The sequence below is a fragment of the Hoplias malabaricus genome, chromosome Y, assembly GCF_029633855.1.
Source record: "Hoplias malabaricus isolate fHopMal1 chromosome Y, fHopMal1.hap1, whole genome shotgun sequence".
Lineage (NCBI taxonomy): Eukaryota > Metazoa > Chordata > Actinopteri > Characiformes > Erythrinidae > Hoplias > Hoplias malabaricus.
Window position 1 is genome coordinate 13290837 of NC_089820.1, and position 18427 is coordinate 13309263.

At 36.3% G+C, this 18427-nt stretch overlaps 2 protein-coding genes across 4 annotated transcripts; both read right to left on the minus strand.

Annotated features, from left to right (window-relative positions):
* Positions 1-633: 633 nt before the first annotated feature.
* LOC136677739 (putative claudin-24) lies at positions 634-1296 on the minus strand. Its single transcript, XM_066655337.1, has one exon. The coding sequence runs from the start codon at positions 1294-1296 to the stop codon at positions 634-636; it is 663 nt and encodes a 220-aa protein (XP_066511434.1).
* A 3402-nt stretch (positions 1297-4698) lies between these two features.
* Positions 4699-17946, minus strand: LOC136678308 (leucine-zipper-like transcriptional regulator 1). Of its 3 annotated transcripts, none has more exons than XM_066656319.1 (21): positions 17898-17946; positions 17159-17309; positions 16142-16204; positions 16000-16056; positions 15819-15898; positions 15244-15352; positions 15058-15138; positions 14579-14636; positions 14139-14278; positions 13790-13991; positions 13108-13218; positions 12523-12615; positions 12025-12120; positions 11069-11246; positions 9416-9585; positions 8889-9045; positions 8635-8761; positions 7199-7348; positions 6848-6953; positions 5968-6048; positions 4699-5528 (listed from the first exon to the last, which is right to left on the minus strand). In XM_066656319.1, the coding sequence occupies exons 2-21, from the start codon at positions 17305-17307 to the stop codon at positions 5412-5414; spliced, it is 2325 nt and encodes a 774-aa protein (XP_066512416.1). In that variant the 5' UTR covers positions 17308-17309; positions 17898-17946; the 3' UTR covers positions 4699-5411. The 3 variants fall into 3 exon arrangements, with proteins under 3 accessions (XP_066512416.1, XP_066512415.1, XP_066512414.1); XM_066656318.1 differs by lacking the exon at positions 17898-17946 and adding an exon at positions 17693-17890; XM_066656317.1 differs by lacking the exon at positions 17898-17946 and having other exon boundaries at positions 17159-17328.
* Positions 17947-18427: the final 481 nt, after the last annotated feature.

Here is an 18427-nt window from a genome sequence, read left to right on the forward strand (position 1 = left end):
TACAATTTTGAAAAGAAAAAAAAAGCCTATAGATACATCTTTGAAAGATTTATCTTCAGATTTTTTTCAGATTTTCTTTTCGAATGTAAATAGCAAAAGCAAATAAGAAACATTAAAAAACATAATAAAACATATTTTACCATCTTTTTAGAATTTTGTTTTCAGCACAGAAAGTCTGAGACCCTGTAAAATTTTCTATTTCACATTACACTGATATAAATTACTTACTCTATTACTTATTTACTCAATTAAGCAGAATTTTTTTTAAAATCCCAATATACATATATCAGTAGTTAGCAATAAAATTAACTGTGGCAAATATGGCTCACATTTTTATTAAAGTTGGCTATTTTAAAATAGACTATTATTTTCTGTTATTACTTCAGACACACACACCCTAATGTTTCTTAAGGGGTTCTTTATTAAAGATAAGTTGTTCTATAAAGAACCAAGGACACATTGAGTGATGTTTGGCCAGTTACAATTCTCCTTAGCCATAATGGAAAGCCTGTTTTATAAAGAGCCTTTTAAAAAAAATTTACATAGCACCAAAAAACATTTTTAAGAAACATTTGGCTAACCTTTGTATGTATGAAATGCATCTCTGCAAGGTGATATGTAATGCAAATAAAACTATAATATCTCCGTCTTTAAATAGTTCTGAGTCCTTGGTGGTTGTCTGTGGGTTTGGAAGAATACTTTGCTTTGTTGTTTGGCCTCATGGTCACCCATACACACAGCTACAAAGATGAAGGACCCTCCAATCACCAGCAGGAATCCAGAAAACCAGGCAGAGAACATGGCTTCTCCATACTCCCAGCGCGGCATCACATCCGGCAGAGACTCGTCCCAGAACTCCACGACCATCACATAAGCGATCAGAGAGACTGGAGCTAAAGTAGTGACCCCTGAAATCCAGATCAGAATGCCCCCAACAATAAGAAGCATCCTTTTGACTTTCTCTCTGCCCTGTCCAATCTCGACACCTTCAAGGCCGAAAAAAGCAGCCGCCACTCCCAGTAAACCACTAGCGATGGATAAGCACATGAGTATCCGTGATGCTAGAGTGACTGGGGGCAAAGCTAGCAAAGATTCAAAGGCTTTACAGTGCAGGCCAACTTCTTCTGTAAAGATGCAAGTGTGCCAGAGACCCTCGTACCAGTTCTCCATTTCATTCAAATCAGAGTTCATTGTCTTCCACAGTGGCAAGAAGGTAGTGATAAAGGTGCTGACTAAACCTCCAAAAGACACAAAGAGTGATGTCCTCTGCATGAGCTTTGTCGTCAGCAGCACCATCTTCCTGCTCCTCTGGTTCTTCTTTCCTCTCTTTCTGGGGTCTGTCCACGTTGTACACTTGGCTTGAGCTAATGATCCAATCTTGTGAGCTACCCCTCCTACTCTAAAGGCCCAGCCCAGGTCTCATGGTCAAAATCTTTAATAACCAAAGCACCCATTCACTTGCAGGTAATCCTTAAGCATTTGTCCCTCCCTCCACAAGAGCCGTTCTGTTCGCTCAAAGTGATGAATATCATCGCAGAGCACAATAAGAGCTTTTTAAAAGAGGTGAAATAAGATATGGTCCAGATTTGAGTCCAACGTGAGGAGCCTCCGCAGGGGAGAAACATGAGCAGTTCGAGAATGAAGACACAAGCAGCACAAAGAGAGGGCAGAGAGAAATTCCAAAACCAGAAGTTTTCTGAATGCAGTCTCATTTGCTGCCTTATTACCAATCACTTCCTGACAATCTCTGTATTCAAGCACCAAACACACCTTTCCTTGTGGTTTGTCCTTGAATATGCAACATGAACAGCACTTGCTCATGTATACATAATGCAAGTGAAGGCATTTGGATTTGCACTGAATGCATTTGCAAACAATGATTTTAATCCTCTCATCTGGGACAAAATTATATAAGACACTGGAAAGTTTTATGGCAATCAGCCAGGAGAACATTTCTGTAGGTATTCTATACATATTGTTTCTTTATTACAGCTTCCAGTATTTCTCAGACTTAAATCTGTGAGCTGTTTTCTCACAGTGGAAATTCATACATGTAATTTTCTAAGAAAAGAAAATGAAAGCCTGATTTAAAACTAAATAAATAAATTGGGGCTGTGCCAGGTCTTAATAATTGTGTCCTATTTTTTATGTATTTTAATCTATGGCTGTAATATATTTTAAAATGTTTTGAACTAATTTTTCTTCACATATTTTTCTCTGATTATCTTGCATATAATCTCAGAAATATCTTGTGAAAAATAAACAAATCTTACAGCTGTTTTAAAAGGAAATAAATATAGATATCTTGATATTCTGCTCATTCCTTTGCATATAAATGTCTGTGTTTTGGTTTAAACTGTGGTTAATATTATAGCACAGGCTCTAACTTATGAGTTTAGGTTTTTCATATTTTTTTTAATTGACCACCACTATTTCTTATGAAATGCCTCTTCATAAAAGTTCAATAAAACCAAAACTTATTTAACTGACCTTGTGGTATCTTTTGCCCTTTACACAGAGAGGTCCTTTGTCTGGACTTGTCCTTGTCAAATCTGAGGTAACTGAATCTGCCAAGAGGATGAAGGGTAATATCAGTGGGCAAAGGTCAAGAATAAGATTGTATTGAATAAGTGAATTTGTGCGTGTAGGGGCTTTATTCATTCAAACGCTGTTCCAGAGTCAGGGGTAACTGCTCGACAACAGTTATGCCTGACAACTGCTTTTTAATCAAACCAGAGCCAGGTTTAAAGTTTCAGTTTCTATGACCATTTCTTGTCATTATAGGAGACAATGTATCAGTATATACTGATGATGAAACTGGAAACCTGTCATTATCATCACAGGCTCTTTACCACTACAATAGTAATGATGCAGTAATGAAAATTTTCACTTTTTCAGGAAAAAAAGATGATAGGTCATGGTTTCCTAAGGCAAGTCAACAGTATTTATATGCATATAAATAATAACGAGTTTTGTTTTTTAAAATTCCTTCAAAAATGGCTGCAATCATATGGAATAAACTTATTCTATGAACTGGAGGAATACATGAATAAATGACCCCTTTTTAATTTAGAGCCGATGTTTGTTCCCTTCGTTGTTTTCATGGTTACAATGTGAAGTATTACCTTTAATTAATTACTTAGAGAAATCATAGTTGGGGACAAATATGGTGTTTAAAAATAATCACAATTTGTAGCTACAATAAAATAAATCATTATTATAATAAAAACAGTGTGAAATAAATTGATCACTCTGATTGCGTAAATTGTAAAGATTTAGGCCTAAGGCCTAAGTAGCAAATTATTATTGTTTGGAATGTTAAAAAACAAATAAATACAAAAAACATTAAACAAATAAAAATTAATAATGATTTTAAAGGGTGTGTGTTTGTGTGTATGTGATACAATAAATGATATTTTAAAACTTAATGTAAAATTTCTACCATGATTTTTTAAACTTGGGACACAAAGCTTCCCCTATTTGAAGAATCACCCATTTACACAATTTTTCTTAAACACGTATTGTAAGAATAAGCCGTAATTATTGTTCAAATATATGTAGACATACTTAAGTTAATATTATGCTAGCTGCTTGCTAAAATCCTGTCGTCATGAGTCATGACCCCATTTTGATTCGACATAGGCGTGCGACAGGGCCAAATGTTTAACTTGTTCTTGTTTTGCTCTGTATAACCTCGTCTTTGCCCTCTGTCGTGAACGCGGGTTCAGCAAGTCACAGACAAGATGATACCATGCTAAAACCTCTTGACAAAGTAAGCCGAGAAAAATCAAAATGACCCGTTTTATGCACATTTATTTCACTTTGTAATGCAGGCTTGTTTTTTTATGTCCACTTCATTTAATCAGCAGATACATTCATTACATTTTTAGAATGTGTTGTACCCAAAATAAAGATAAAAAGCATATTGAGGGTTTTTTTTCGTGTGAGACGTTTAATATATAAACGTGTTGTTTTTTGTTAAACTACAAATTTATCCATTCAATTCAGTGGTCTAAGGGAAAGAGAAATTTCCATAATTACACAGTGTGTCTCCAAATCTCATACCAGCCCAGTGCCAGTGCAGTTGAAATATATTCTGGGAAGGACATTTTACTTTCCATTTCTAGACTCTAAATCACTGTACAAGCCAACACTTCCAGTTGTGTCACTGTGAGAAATGATCTTATTCGTCTGTGGCCCTCCTGATGCTAAGATGGAAGTGATGATAGCCAATACTAAAGCTGTTCTGTGACTTTGGGTGGCCTGATTGCCCAGCAGGTCCAATTGCACATTCTGGCAGAGAGCTTTAACAAGACCTGCTTCTAAACTAAAGAAGGCCCTTTGTGTCCCTTTCCAAAAGCTCGCTTTCATTCCATCTTCCGTTTCATCCACTCTATCCAAGGGTCAGCAGAGATCAGAAAGCAGTAGAGGTAGAAAGATGGCCATCACCTGTTCAAAATGACTGTTTCTGAGTTGTTTCAAAGCTTTTTTTCTGGTCCTTTTGTTAATCTGTGCACCTCTTAAACTTTTCATTGTCTGAAAATGTCTCAATAAGTGGAGCAATAGAAGTGACAAAAAATATAGAGCGATATCTTGTCCTTTCAAAATGAAGAATATTTTGTACTGTTCTGACAGCAAAGATTTAAGTAAGATATTTATTTCAAGCTGTTTAAATGGTTAATTAACAAAAAAAAGCTATGTAGTAAGTTGTCCTTTATTGTATGGTCACAGTATATAAATGACACATCAGCACATATGCATATACAGAATGTCATGTGGATTACAGTCACACAATGACAGCAAAACCACTGTTGATAATACAGCCAAACAATAAAAGCTTTATAAATAAATAGATCTGCATTTTTCATATTTACATGGTGCAGCATATATTTTAAAAAAGAGATTAAAAAGCAGTAAAAATTATCTATTAGTTTTGCAGTTAGTATCAACAGAACTTAATACTTCTTTTGGCAAAGACTCATCTGTTACCATGACAAATATTTGTTTTATTTAATTTCACATTTGTGAAAAAAAAAAATCATTGTCAGTCTGTTAGCAGAGTACTTATACTATTAAATATGTCACGACAGATTGTTCACTTTTGTAAGTGACCACACAGAGTTTACGTAACAGAGTTTATGTGTGTAATGTATATTCTTCACTTATCAGTCCAGAGGTACCCATCATTAAAGCATTATGCCTCAAAAATTCCATCTATAAAAATTTGCAACTATACATCATGTAGTGCCTCCCAGTGTCTACACAAAACCTACATTATTGGACCATTCTGATTATGATCATTTACTGGAATGATAAACAGGATATAAGGAAAATAGGCATGGAAAACAAAAGATAAAAAAATGATAATTTACATGAGATGGTTGAATAAATGAAGAGGGAAGAAGACATGCCTATATGTCGGAGCTCATTTCAGCACATTGTTTATCTGATATGTGTGATGCCAAAGACTCTATGATGTCCAACAGCAGTGCCTGGCTGAGCGATCGCAGGTTGGGGAGCTTGGACACCTTTGGGGGAAGGAAGGAGAGCAACACAAAATAAACAAACAGTAAACAAAGCAATACACTGCAAAACAGGTGTGCGAGGCAACACAAGGATACACAAGCAAATAAAACAGCCAAAAATGCTAATAATGAAATTAATTTGGAATAGGGCAATTTTGTTTCAGCAAGTGGGAGTTTCATGCTCCATGCAGCCACTTTAATTACTACATACATTGTGAAACACAACAGCATTTATCTCTGTAATTACAACCATGATTTCCATATATATTTTACCCTGATATTCAAATGTGGACACTCCAACACATCTGAACTTGGCCATTGCCTTCTGTTGATCAGATTATTCATGGTATTTATTGAGTAAAATGTATGGATGTGAAGAGATGGACTAGCCATGGTTAGGGAGCCAGCACACCTTCAGTGCACCGGTCAGCAGCACACCCACCTTAATAAACTGGTGCACTATAATATGTAGACAGTGCTTCTTCATATCCAGAGCCTGGGTCTTATCAGCTGCTTCAAGTATCTAAAAACAATACAAAGAACATTTCAGAGGATAAGATGATTTAAAAAGGTGCATTTGCTTGTTTGTTTTTTCCAGAAAAAAACACTGATCTCAAACTGACAACAATGTAACAAAGTCAAAGAATAGACACTTACACACAGAATATGCCACTTATAATCAATAGTTCATTAAAAAGTTAAAAGACAATCAAGAACAAGTTATACAACATCACTGCACAAATGTACAGGGATTGGAAAATGAAACTGAAACACCTGGTTTTAGACCACATTAATTAATTAGTATGGTGTAGGGCCTCCTTTTGCGGCCAATACAGCGTCAATTTGTCTTGGGAATGACATATACAAGTCCTGCACAGTGGTCAGAGGGATTTTAAGCCATTCTTCTTGCAGGATAGTGGCCAGGTCACTACATGATCTCCCACATGGGAGATGTTCAACTTCACTTTCATGTTCATCAAACCAAACTTTCATCAGTCTTGCTGTGTATATTGGGGTATTTTCATCCTGATACACAGCACCGACTTCAGGATACAATGTTTGAACCATTGGATGCATATGGGTCTTACTGGGGCAATGTGCAATTAATGAAGATTGGCCAGCAGGCTGGTCCAATTTAGCCATGAAACCTCCCACACTAAAATGGCAGGTGTTTCAGTTTCATTGTCTAACCCCTGTAGTAATGTGTTCCATGAGGTGCTTTGCAAAAAAAAAAAAAAAAATCAATAAATAAATTAAACATTTACATGTGCATGTTTATAACAGATGTGCATCATTTGGAGGGCAATTTATTGTAGGCCTACCTGCAAGACATTCTCCACAGTAACATTCATCTCCAGATTTTGCTTGCAATACGCCTGTAGTCTGTTGTTGGAGAATCCATAGTAATATGGGGCTGAAAACAGGTACCTGTGTTCAGGTTAAGGATTATAATCTAATGTATTCTACACACGTAGAATATATGCATTATGACTATCACAAAACCATTGATTTTATTTAGGTTCTCATATTTAATATTTAAAACAGGCTTACACAGAAATGTACACCCCAACATACCTCCAAAATAATCAATTAAACAGCAGCACCGCTATGCATAAACTGAAAAGAGTATCTACTACTGACTACTATGAATTGGCCACTGTTTGGAAGGATACAGTGAGTCCTCTGGGGGCATATTAACATCTCCATAATAAATGTAGCGAAGCATGGACTCAAATGCCTGTTTGCTGGGCACCATCTCTCCTATGGAAATGTTTACCTGCCCATCCTCAGGCATAAATGATCGGAACATTGCTTCAAAATAACTGTCAAGAAACAAAAACATTAGTGCAAATTAGGAATAAATCATTAAAATAAGGGCTTTTGGGGTTTAAACGAACATCTACTATTGTGGGTAAATGTGGTTCTCTTGTTTGTTTACGTTCAGAATTGCAGCATCTTTTAAGATGGGGGGGGGGACGTTTTATGTACGTGGCTAAAGTGGGCTGTACGTTTTTTTTTACCCCTCTGTTTCAATTACTACAGTAGCTGTAGTAGTAGAAGTTATTTCATTTAGTAGCAGTTTCTGACCGCTGTACTTTCATGCACTTAGCGATCTTCCAAATTTAAGAGTACAAAATTACAGCCAAAATAAGTAAATATTACCCAACTATGGAGCAAGTATAGAGCAATATCCTCATTTTGGTTAATGCTTTTCAAGGTTTGGAGGGCTCTTCTTTGTCTAAAAACCTCCAAAATGCAGTTTTTCCGCTGTAAGCAAAGACAGGAATCCTAGCATACTTAGTTCATTTTTTTAACCATTTACATACCCTGGGGCTTTGTAAACACATTAGACTGTTTCAAATATTCTCAGACTTGAGAGCTAACAATTAGTGTGGAAACATCCTCAGAATTTCAAAAGAAGTGTTTTCAATTAAAATCGTGAATGATTTTGATCGCATGACCATGTTTAAATGGCACTCATGCGTTCCATTTTATTTTATTTTTTTAATCTTACTTATATTCAGAGTTAATGTCTGCAGCACTTTGGTCAACCACATTTTTTTTAATCTGCTAAAGAAATTAAATTGGTGAATGGATTTTTGAGGAAAGGTATACGAATATTTTCAACTGTTCCCCTACTTTGATCCCAATGTACCTCCTTTTCCAACCCACCTCTTAGTTCTATTTATAAAATGGGCACTGGCCAAACAAATTTGTGTCAAATTGGGGAAAACATAAAATGATGAAAGCCATGGGAAATGGGAATGCCAACTTTCTAAGGTAGGAAAAAACTAAGTTGAAATGAGTTGTAAACTTAAAAAAAAAAAAAAATAACAGTATGATTAGATAACTTTAGTGTTTTGCTAGCTAGTTTGTTTTCACTTGTCATTGATTTCTCCGCACACAAAAAATCATGGGTTTTGGGAAAAGGTTTAAAAGCAACAATGCTCTTATTTGTGGCAGATTTCACCACAATCCAGCACCATAAATTGAACTAGCTCTCTCCAGCTATGAATTCTTGTTAATATCTGCCTGCCCTTATGAGTCCAAACAGTTAAAGTACTCTGTGGGATTAAATAATTTGTGTGATGTGTACGGTGTTTTATACCTGGAGCGGGCTGCCAGTATGGCTTTATGAGCTGGCCGAGGGTGACCATCCAGCAACAAGATGATGTCACAGAACTCCAGGCCTGCCCCTTCAAGATAAGCCTTCATGTCCTGTACCAAAGATGTACCTATACAGCAAAGCACAAAACCAAATACAATTATAACTGCTCAGGTCAATGGAAATGAACTCAGAATTTATGTTCAGTGGCAGTTATTTAGGTCTGAGTGTATGTAGCTTTGTGTTTATGTTCATACCTATATCCCCTGGCTGGTCAGAATAGACTCTAGGAGGTGGCTGCTGTTTTCTTCTCACTATCTCTACAATGAGAGGAGTAGAAAGGTGCTCAAATTCCTTTGTCATTATCACCTGGTTAAAGTGGCTCTCCTTTACCACAAAATTAAGGCAATGTTCCTGTAGAAACAAACACATTCTTTTCAAAGAATGAAAAGAAAATATCTTGCATGACATCAGTAAAGCTGAGACTGTCAGTTATGACCCAAGAGGCAGTTTACATTTAGTTTATGGTATTAAAGTACTAAATATGTCACAGCAACCTTTTTTATTCTATATTTACAAGCTACATCAGTGCCATCATCAGTGAATGTTCTGCTTGGTTTTAGTATATGGAAATAATTCAAGATCCTGGAAAGCCCTTTTCTTTTCTACCCTACAGCGAAAGAGATATGAGACACCTAACTAGCTTCTATAAGTTACCTCAGTGAAAAGTCTTGGCATCGTGTGTTTCTGGTTGGTGTTAATAGCACTTTAATCATTTCCTCACCTTGAGCTGATCAAGCTGAAGCTTGTTTGCATTCTCACACACACTGAGGACATTCTGCAGGTCCACAGAAGCTTCAATGTACTGCACACACAGCTGCTCCAGCCGGGATAGTTTGAAACTCAGGGCAAGTTTATACACATCCATAATCAACAGGACATCTTGAACATGGCCTGGACAAGTGACAAGTAAAAATGAGCATCACATCTGTTAGCATGCATTATTACAGTAGTAGACAGTAACCAAGTAAATGTAATTTGTTAGTGTACTTAAGTAGTTTTTCTGTACTTTACTGAAGTATTTCCATTTCCACTTCAAAGTCAAATATCTTACTTTTTACTGCACTACATTATGAAAATCTCCTGTTTCTTTTGGTTTATGTGTTGGTAAAACCATAACATGTCTGAACAAATCTCTCAGCTCTGCACAGCTCTCTGTGGTGCACCGTTGCCAAGAGACAGATACAGTCGGAGCGCTAAAACAGGCGAACCTCAAGTTTCTTTGAGACTGTGGTATCCAACCCAATGTCTCTGGCTGTGAATTTGCTGCTGTTTGCAGTCTCTGTAGTGTGGAGGAGTTCATATTATTGGACTTCCTCAGTTCAACTTGATCCATTTTTGTCTGACTGCGGACCAATCACAGTCATTAGCTATATTTCTGGAGAGGTGAAAGTCAAGCTATGGCATAGGGTTCGGTTTGATGTGTGCCCCACAGTGTAGGTTTGAAGCAGAATCATAAATTGGGCTTAATACTTAGGAGACAGCGACCTCTGTTAGTTTGGAGGGGAAATACCATGGGTGTATATGACAGTTGATATAACATTTACTGTAATAACCTTTGGCCATTTCTGTTGTGTTAATCAGTGTCAGACTAATTATTGACATTCTACTAAAAGATTGATGAACCAAGAGTGACACTAGAGTGATAATATAACTTTACCTTCAAATATACTTAAGTATCAAAAGTAAAATATATTTGTACTTTTACTCAAGTGGAAATCTAAATTGAGGACTTCTACTTTTATTACTGGAGTAATATTTTATATTGACTATCTGTACTTTAACTCAAGTACGTGGTTTGTGAACTTTGTCCACCACTGATTATTTACATGAACACACAACAGATTCTGTGATTTTAGTCTACTTTTCTGGCTACATCAGTAATATTGGCATTGTCAAGGACAAAGAAAGGACTAAACTGGCAAGATAGTTATGGATTTTATTCAAAGACCAAACTAGCAAAGGCAACAACTACAATGCTGTTGCACTGTTGTGTCTGATCCAGTTGTTCCAGTGTAACACACCAACATCAAGTCAGTGTAAATACAGTCCTGAGAATGATTCACCTCCCGCAACATGGTCCAGACTATGGTGAGCAGGCTAAAATTGAGCTAACAAAGGATGCAGTGCAACTGAGGGATTGAAACTAATGTGCATCTACTATATATAGTAAACAAGGAACTGGTTTTAATTTTATTTTATGACTGGAGAACAGAATGTAAAGTATAAAAATAAAGCATTCAAAGTACTTTGAAAATGTCCAATTAAATTTGTTTTAGCCTAAAATGACTGCACTTTGTATGAAGTATTATTAGTTTTCTATTATATATGTCCCACTGAAAGTATAACCTTTTTAAAGAGCATACTGAAGGCCTACCTCTGCGAGGATACTGGATCTTATCAGTGTAGAGGAACTGCATCAGCACCTCAAACGGTTGAGCCTCCGCTTCCCTGATGGAAACCTCCAAGAGAGGAGGGCCTCCTGAAGACTTGCAATCCTTTTGTTTGCCTACTCCTGACTCCTCATCATCCTCACCTGCCTCCAGTTTACTCTTCTACGGAGAGAGAGGGGAAGAGAAAAAAAAAAAAAAAAGCACAAATTAATGAACTTCAAAAACTTTTTATATCTGTGTTACTAAGCATTAATGCATTCCAATGCATTTCCACATAAAACACAATTTAAATATAATAAGTACTCAAGAGAGTTTTATATAGTACCAGTCAAAAGTATGGACATCTTCTCATTGGTGGATCCAGGCTATTCATTGTAGAGAACTGTGTATCAGCCCCTACCTCTGCACAACAAAAGTTAAGGTCTCAAACACATTAAGGCTACAAATGAACTATTGAAGAGGCCAAAGCTGTTCACTGAAAACTATTCCAGGTGACAACCTCATGAAGCTGACTGAGAGAACACCAAGAGTGTACAAAGCTGTCATCAAAGCAAAAAGGCGGCTACTTAGAAGAATCAAAATTATAAAACATTCTGGTTTGTACATTTACTACATAATTCCATATGTGTTCCGTCATAGATTTAATGTCTTCCATATTCATTTACAATGTAGAGGAGAAAAAAAAGGAAATACATTGAATGAGAAGATGTCCAAACATTTGACTGGTATTGTACATTCACAATATGTGGAAAATGGCTCAAAACAAAAGAAACCCTCCCTGAGTGGGTGTGTCCAAACATTTGACTGCTACTGTAAATATGAATGAAACCAAAATAAACTTACATAGTTAAATGCTGCATTTATATATAATTTAAAAAATAAAAATCACACGGTAATAAATAAAGTGGAATAATGTGTACAAAATACATTTTAAGCAAACCTGTTTCTGTCGATCTCTTGCCTGGAGAATCTTCTTCCTCAACCATTGGCAACGTGCTGTTACAATGGCAATATGTCCTAGAACCCTCTCTTCACTCTAGAGTCAGCAAGTGAGAGAAAGTGATAGCTATACTAATGAGATTAATTTAGAAGGCATAAATATCATTGTTACTCATAATAACATAATAATAATTTTTGAAAAATTAAATAAAATAATGGTCAGAAAAGCAGTCTTGGGACTGGAAGGCAGCTGGTCCAATTCCCACAACCGGCAGGATAACTGGGGGTGGTGTATATATGCGTGAGTGTTCACTGCAACAGATGTGTTTAAATGTGAAAGACGCATTCCGTTGTATGTTGTATAATGACAAAATAACTGCATGTATTAAGGCTCAAGAAAAAGGCAAATTTATGTTGTTATCCTTCTTTATTTAAGAAATGACCTTGAACTTCAAATAGCAAAGAACAATTTAATGCCATTTTATCATCAAATACCAACCTCTCCTAAAATAAACTCCACATCACAGAACAGTCGGTTCTCCCACAGCTTGCCATAGTCTTCATGAAGGGTGCATTTTGGATAAGAAGAAAACTAAAAGAAGCAAAACAAAGCAATAAACATCCATGTGCTGGAAGACAATATAAAGATGTATCAAGCAGAGGAGCAAGTGGATACTGAGTTATGGATCCATGCATTCCAAATTTAAGCAACGGTGTACAGTTGAATCTAGGCAACATCTCTTCTAGAAAATAACTTCTGAATATATCATTTTGATAAACAGATTTGAGTTTTAGGGGTTCAAATGATGACCATAGTGGGACTTCAAATTATTAATTTGATTAAAATCATTAACGTTACGTTAATAAAAAAAAGTTTTTTTTTTTAAATGCTAATTATGTTTTAACCATTACAAGTAATTTTAATACTTTTGATCAAGCTTTTCCTGTAAATTTCATATTCTGTTAAACATAACTTGACAACAAACTATGGTCATCAATAGACTGCTTCTAAAACAAGAAACCCAGCAGTGTACTGCAAGCATCAATGGGACAGTTTATGTAGACTCTTATATAAACTGCTCACCTGAAATCTGTACATCTCTCCACTGCGAACATTGTTGTCAACCGTCCCTCCAAAGATGTACATAGCATCGTGGATTACTGCTGCTGCATGGAACAGTCTTCCACTGGGCATCTAGGAATACATGTGACACGTTGTGTGTCATAATACAAAACACTGTCCATTTTCAAGATTGTATATATACACAATTGTGCACGAAAAGGTGTATACAGAATTTTCTGATGTTTACCTTTTTGTCCAGTCTTCATAAAAATAACTTAAACTAGCTGATTATGCCTGATGCTCAAGGACCCAAAGAAAAAAAAAAAACCTTACAAACGTGAAACAAATACATTTTTCCAACATTAATAATTTTCAACGTACCATGATAATAAGCAAATGATTTATGTATGTAATTGAAATAAAGTGTTTTATGCAGCTGCTACCTCTAGGGGTAGCAATGACGAATGTGGATTTTCTAGACCAGTAAACAAAGTTGTTGACGATACGGAAAAGGTTTACTCCATATGAAGTTCTGTTGGTCATGAATAGTATCACTGTCAGACTGTAACGTGTACATCTAAATATGGTAAGTTTACAGGTGAATCAATCTGATTTGTATAATGGAATAAAAATAATTTTCACATTATTGGCACACAATATTTAACCTGATATAAGTCTCCCCCCATCTAATTGATGGCATTACCTCACTGTCAGTGCTGGGCTGAATCACCTCCCAGGTCTGAGAGTCCACATCATAGCAGTGGAGCTCATTGGGCAAAGTGTTGTCTGCTGCTCCTCCAAACACATAAAGGTGACGGTCAAATGCTACCATTGTGTGGCCATATCGTCTCTGTGGTGGCGGAGGAGATCCTCTAAGTAAGTGCTCAGTTGGGATACGTGTCCATCTGTAGGGAGCATGAATGAGCATGAGCTATACTCCTCAGAACAGCTTTTCCATTTGTGTAATCCTTAGTATTAGTATTAATGAAATAGTATACAATTAATGTGCCAGATAACAAAACTAAATTAAAATGTGTGGTTGATGTACTTACATGTGACCTTTAAACTCAAATTGGAAAAGGTTGTTGGTGATTTTAGCACCACTCTGACCAGAGAAAACAAACATCTTATCCCGACAAACAGCAACTGGAAAGTTACAGCAAGAAGGAGGAATCTCGCCGCTCTGTTCAATCTGGTGAGAAAAACATGCAGAGACAAATTAACACAGCACTAGTATCAATGTATGACACACACAGACACACACCAAAGCGAATTTTAATACTTCCACCATCCCCTTAACCTTAGATAATATTTTAAATAACAGTAAATTATAAAAATGTACTGTATACTGTACATTAATATCCAAAGTGCAAGTCCTTTTAACCAGCACTGAAACTTGTCTTTCATTCAAATCATTCTGAATCTCTAATATTGTAAAGATAAGAAGTTTTAGATTGCATGGAGTATGCAAATGTATGATCAGCTTTTTCACCTCTTCCCAGCATGCCTGCTCACGATCTTGAAGGCCGATGGTCCACATGTCATTCAGCCTATGCAAAAAAAGCAAATCAGATATACTCTATCATAGCCTTTATAAACATGCCAAAAAAAAGTAAGGCAATTTGTGTTGGTAGATTATTTCTTTGTTGTAACAATGCTCCTCGGCAATAAAGCTTATGCCTTTGGAAAGCCTGTTAAATTCCCTTTTAAATTGTGCCACATTTGTAAAGAACATGCAATTATGGAATGAGCAGTAGAACTGAGTAAGTAGGTTCTGCCCATGAAAAAATTGCCAAATCCTCTTTTACAACAAAGTGTGTTAAGTGTAGTATACGCCATTTTTAAGCAACACATCCATAAACAACATTGTGACATGTTACAACTCTCAGAACCTTTTATGCAAACATATCACCAAATACATGTGTTTTTGTCAAATGACAGTGTATTTTATGCATGTTATCATTAACTTACCTTGCATTTCCATCATAACCAGCAAAAATCCACAGCTTGTCATTATAGACTGTTGCTCCATGGGCAGACCTGGCTACCAACCTGAAATCACATTTTAAAAGAAACTGTAGAGATACTGAAACTACAAACATTTACCACCCTTTATAAGCAGAATATAAATATCACCACCAACAAACTATGTCCTACCTTCCCTCCACCTTCCACTCTGTCCACTGACCAGTGGCAAATTTGTATTCAAAGAGATCATTTTTGTTCTTCAGGTTGGAGTTTGAGTAGATATCTCCAGTGTACCCACCTAAAATAATATGAACAGTAACGTGCACAGTTCTACGTATAATCCTTCAAGAAAAATTAAAACTACATATAGCAAAAGAAATCAACTGTGCATTACAATGCCCAACTGAACTGTCTACCAAAGGAAACTAGTTTTGTACTGACTGAAAAATGCATCCGTTTAAAACTGAGGAAGGAAAAAACAAATGAAACTAAGCACTGAGTCACAGCTGGACATTAACCACCTGCTGAACAAACACCGTGAAACACTGTGTTTCTTCAGACTTAAAACAGATACTTGGTACTAAGGAATCAAGAACATGATAAACAAACTTACATTTAACCTAAGAAAATGTAAACAAAAGTTATTTCGGACAAGATTAAGAGTATTAAACTATTAATGCAAGAGCACACTATAGGTATCATTTAAAAACAATGTTATACAATGGGGAATACATCCAGTAATACAATTAAATAAGAGCACTTACCAAACACAAACATGCTGCTTCCATACACTACAGCAGAATGGTGATATCTTGGTGCAGGTGGGGTACCAGTAGTAAAGGCACTGTTTTATTAAAACACAGCAGAGTTATAAAGCAATCATTCATAGTGACAAAGTTAAAAGATCTCATAAGGATCAAAAGAGAATACATGCCACACACTCACCGACACCATGAGCAGTCCTTCACATCAAAGCGCAGTAGGTCATTAAGCATGTTTTTCCTGCAAGTATAACAAAAGCCATTAACATAACAAAAAAACATTTGATAGCTACATTATCAATTTTCCATCATTATAAGCATCTTACCCATTGTCCCCTCCAAAAACGTAGATGGCATCCCTGTACGCCACAACTGTGTGCTTGCTGCGTCTACAAAGCGTCACATACAAATCATCACTCTCAAAATAATATTATTAGAAAATAATTTGGTAATAAATAAAACTAATATAATCTCACTAAATGCATAAACTTTCCTAAACATTAAAATAGAACATAGTAATTACTGAATGGTGGCAGAGTACTTATTAACAAATCTTCAATAAGGTTGCTTTTGGGGCTTTTTGCCTCACTATGCCCTGTGCCATAGTTTCATGTGAATAGTTTCAGACTCCAAGCATCTCACCTCTAAGATCAAATATTTTTTCATACATTATCTGGCATATCTGGTATACCTTGACACCACATATGGATGGATATTTGATGGGACAGATTTAGCAAAGCCTTTTACTAAAGACCTTCATTATTAATACAGACTCCAAGGTTGCTTCTACCTGCGGTTTAAAATTAAAACTCTATTGTTTATAATCTGTTTGACTAGAGGAGTATGGGTCCCACTTGTGAGTTTTGGTCCCCTTCAAGGTGTCTTCCTCCAGCTTTGAGGGATTTTTTCCTTGCCACTGTCTCCTGTGGATGGCTCAACTGGAGTTATTAATTTAAAGTGTGGTTTAATTTCCAATTTCTGTAAAAGCTGCTTTGTGACACCATCAGGTTGTAAAAAGCTCTATACAAATAAACTGACTTGACATATTCATAACCAATAAACGTAATCTGTTACTTCAAGGGAGGTAGACGTGTTCCTAAAATAATCACTATACCAGTTCTGTAGAATCTCAAATCAAATCACTCTGAATTAGTTAATTAGACCCATTATAAGGGCAACCATTGATTTTCCTCAATTATGCTTTTTGTTCCCCATTTAGAAACAACCTTACATTAGGATTAATGGCCCGGATGTATAAGGAATTCAGTACTAATAATATTTTACCCAACTTATATATAAATTCAGGAGTACAATAAATACTCTATAAGCTTTCGGATCATTACCTCGCTCCAACAAACTCGTCGCAGGGTGGGAGTCTCCTCCAGCGGTGAACGGTCTCGAAGGGCCCGAAGTTTAGAGTAAGATACTCGACGCTGTCAGAGCAGCTGTGGTCGAAGTCGACACTCGGGGCCACTTTGGATTTACAAGACATGGCTGCAGGAAACCATAACATTCAGTTTGAGCACAAAACGGCGCTGTCTGACGGCAGAGGGAGAACAACACAGCACAGCTCGGCCTGTGTGTGTGGGACGACAGACAACTACAGTTGCTTTCTTAATCGAACTTTACGATTCCACCTTAAATGGTGCAGAAGTAATGTGATCTGCCTCACCATTTAAGGTGGAACGGGAAATCTAAACAAGAATCTGGAGAATACGATTAATGGACAACGCAGCTAGAGAATTCAACACGTTAGCAACTAGTAGAGGCCCGTTATCTCAAAGGGCTATAAGACAGTAAAGCCCACTGTATTCATAATATCATAGTTGTTTTACACAGAACAGATCACGGTTTGACGGTTACAGAGTTTTTTTTACCTTCTCTCAATGCTCCATTCAGAAGGCTAACGTTAGCTAACCTGCGAGTCCCTCCCACGAGTCCTGCACCGGAGCCCTCTCAAAACATCACCCAAGGTCCAACGTATGTTACAGCGAAAGTCTAAAATCACTGGAGTTACTGTGATAACGAATTTAAATCCCATTAAATATCACCCGGCCGCAGGAAAACAATCCCCTCACTCGCCTCCTCTCTGCTGTGGGCGGGGTCTCCGGTGTGATGTCTCTGCGACACTCCACCCTCCGACTGGTGCTCGGCATATCTTACTTCAGTTTATATATCGATATATGATAGGAATTAAAAAATAAATATATTAATAATAGTGGAATTAAAAAAATTAAAAATAAATGAGGAATGTTAAAAAATAAATAAATACATAAAATAAATAAATAAATTAGTTAGTATGGGACATAAAACCAAAAACAAATAAATTCATGTGGGGGGGGGGGTGTTATAATATAATTTATAATTTGTATATGTTTGCATATTTTTGTGTATTTATTACTCAATATATATTTTTTTATTATTTACTATTGTTATTAATTCATTTTTTCTGCATTTATATATTTAATTTTGGTTTGATTTACTTATTTATTTTTTTTATTCTCATTATTTTTTTTCATTTATTCATTTATTTCTGTATTTCCTCCTCAATATATGCTAATGAAGGGGGCGTGTTTTCACGCTCAGGCTTAGTATCAAGTCCAAGCTCTGTC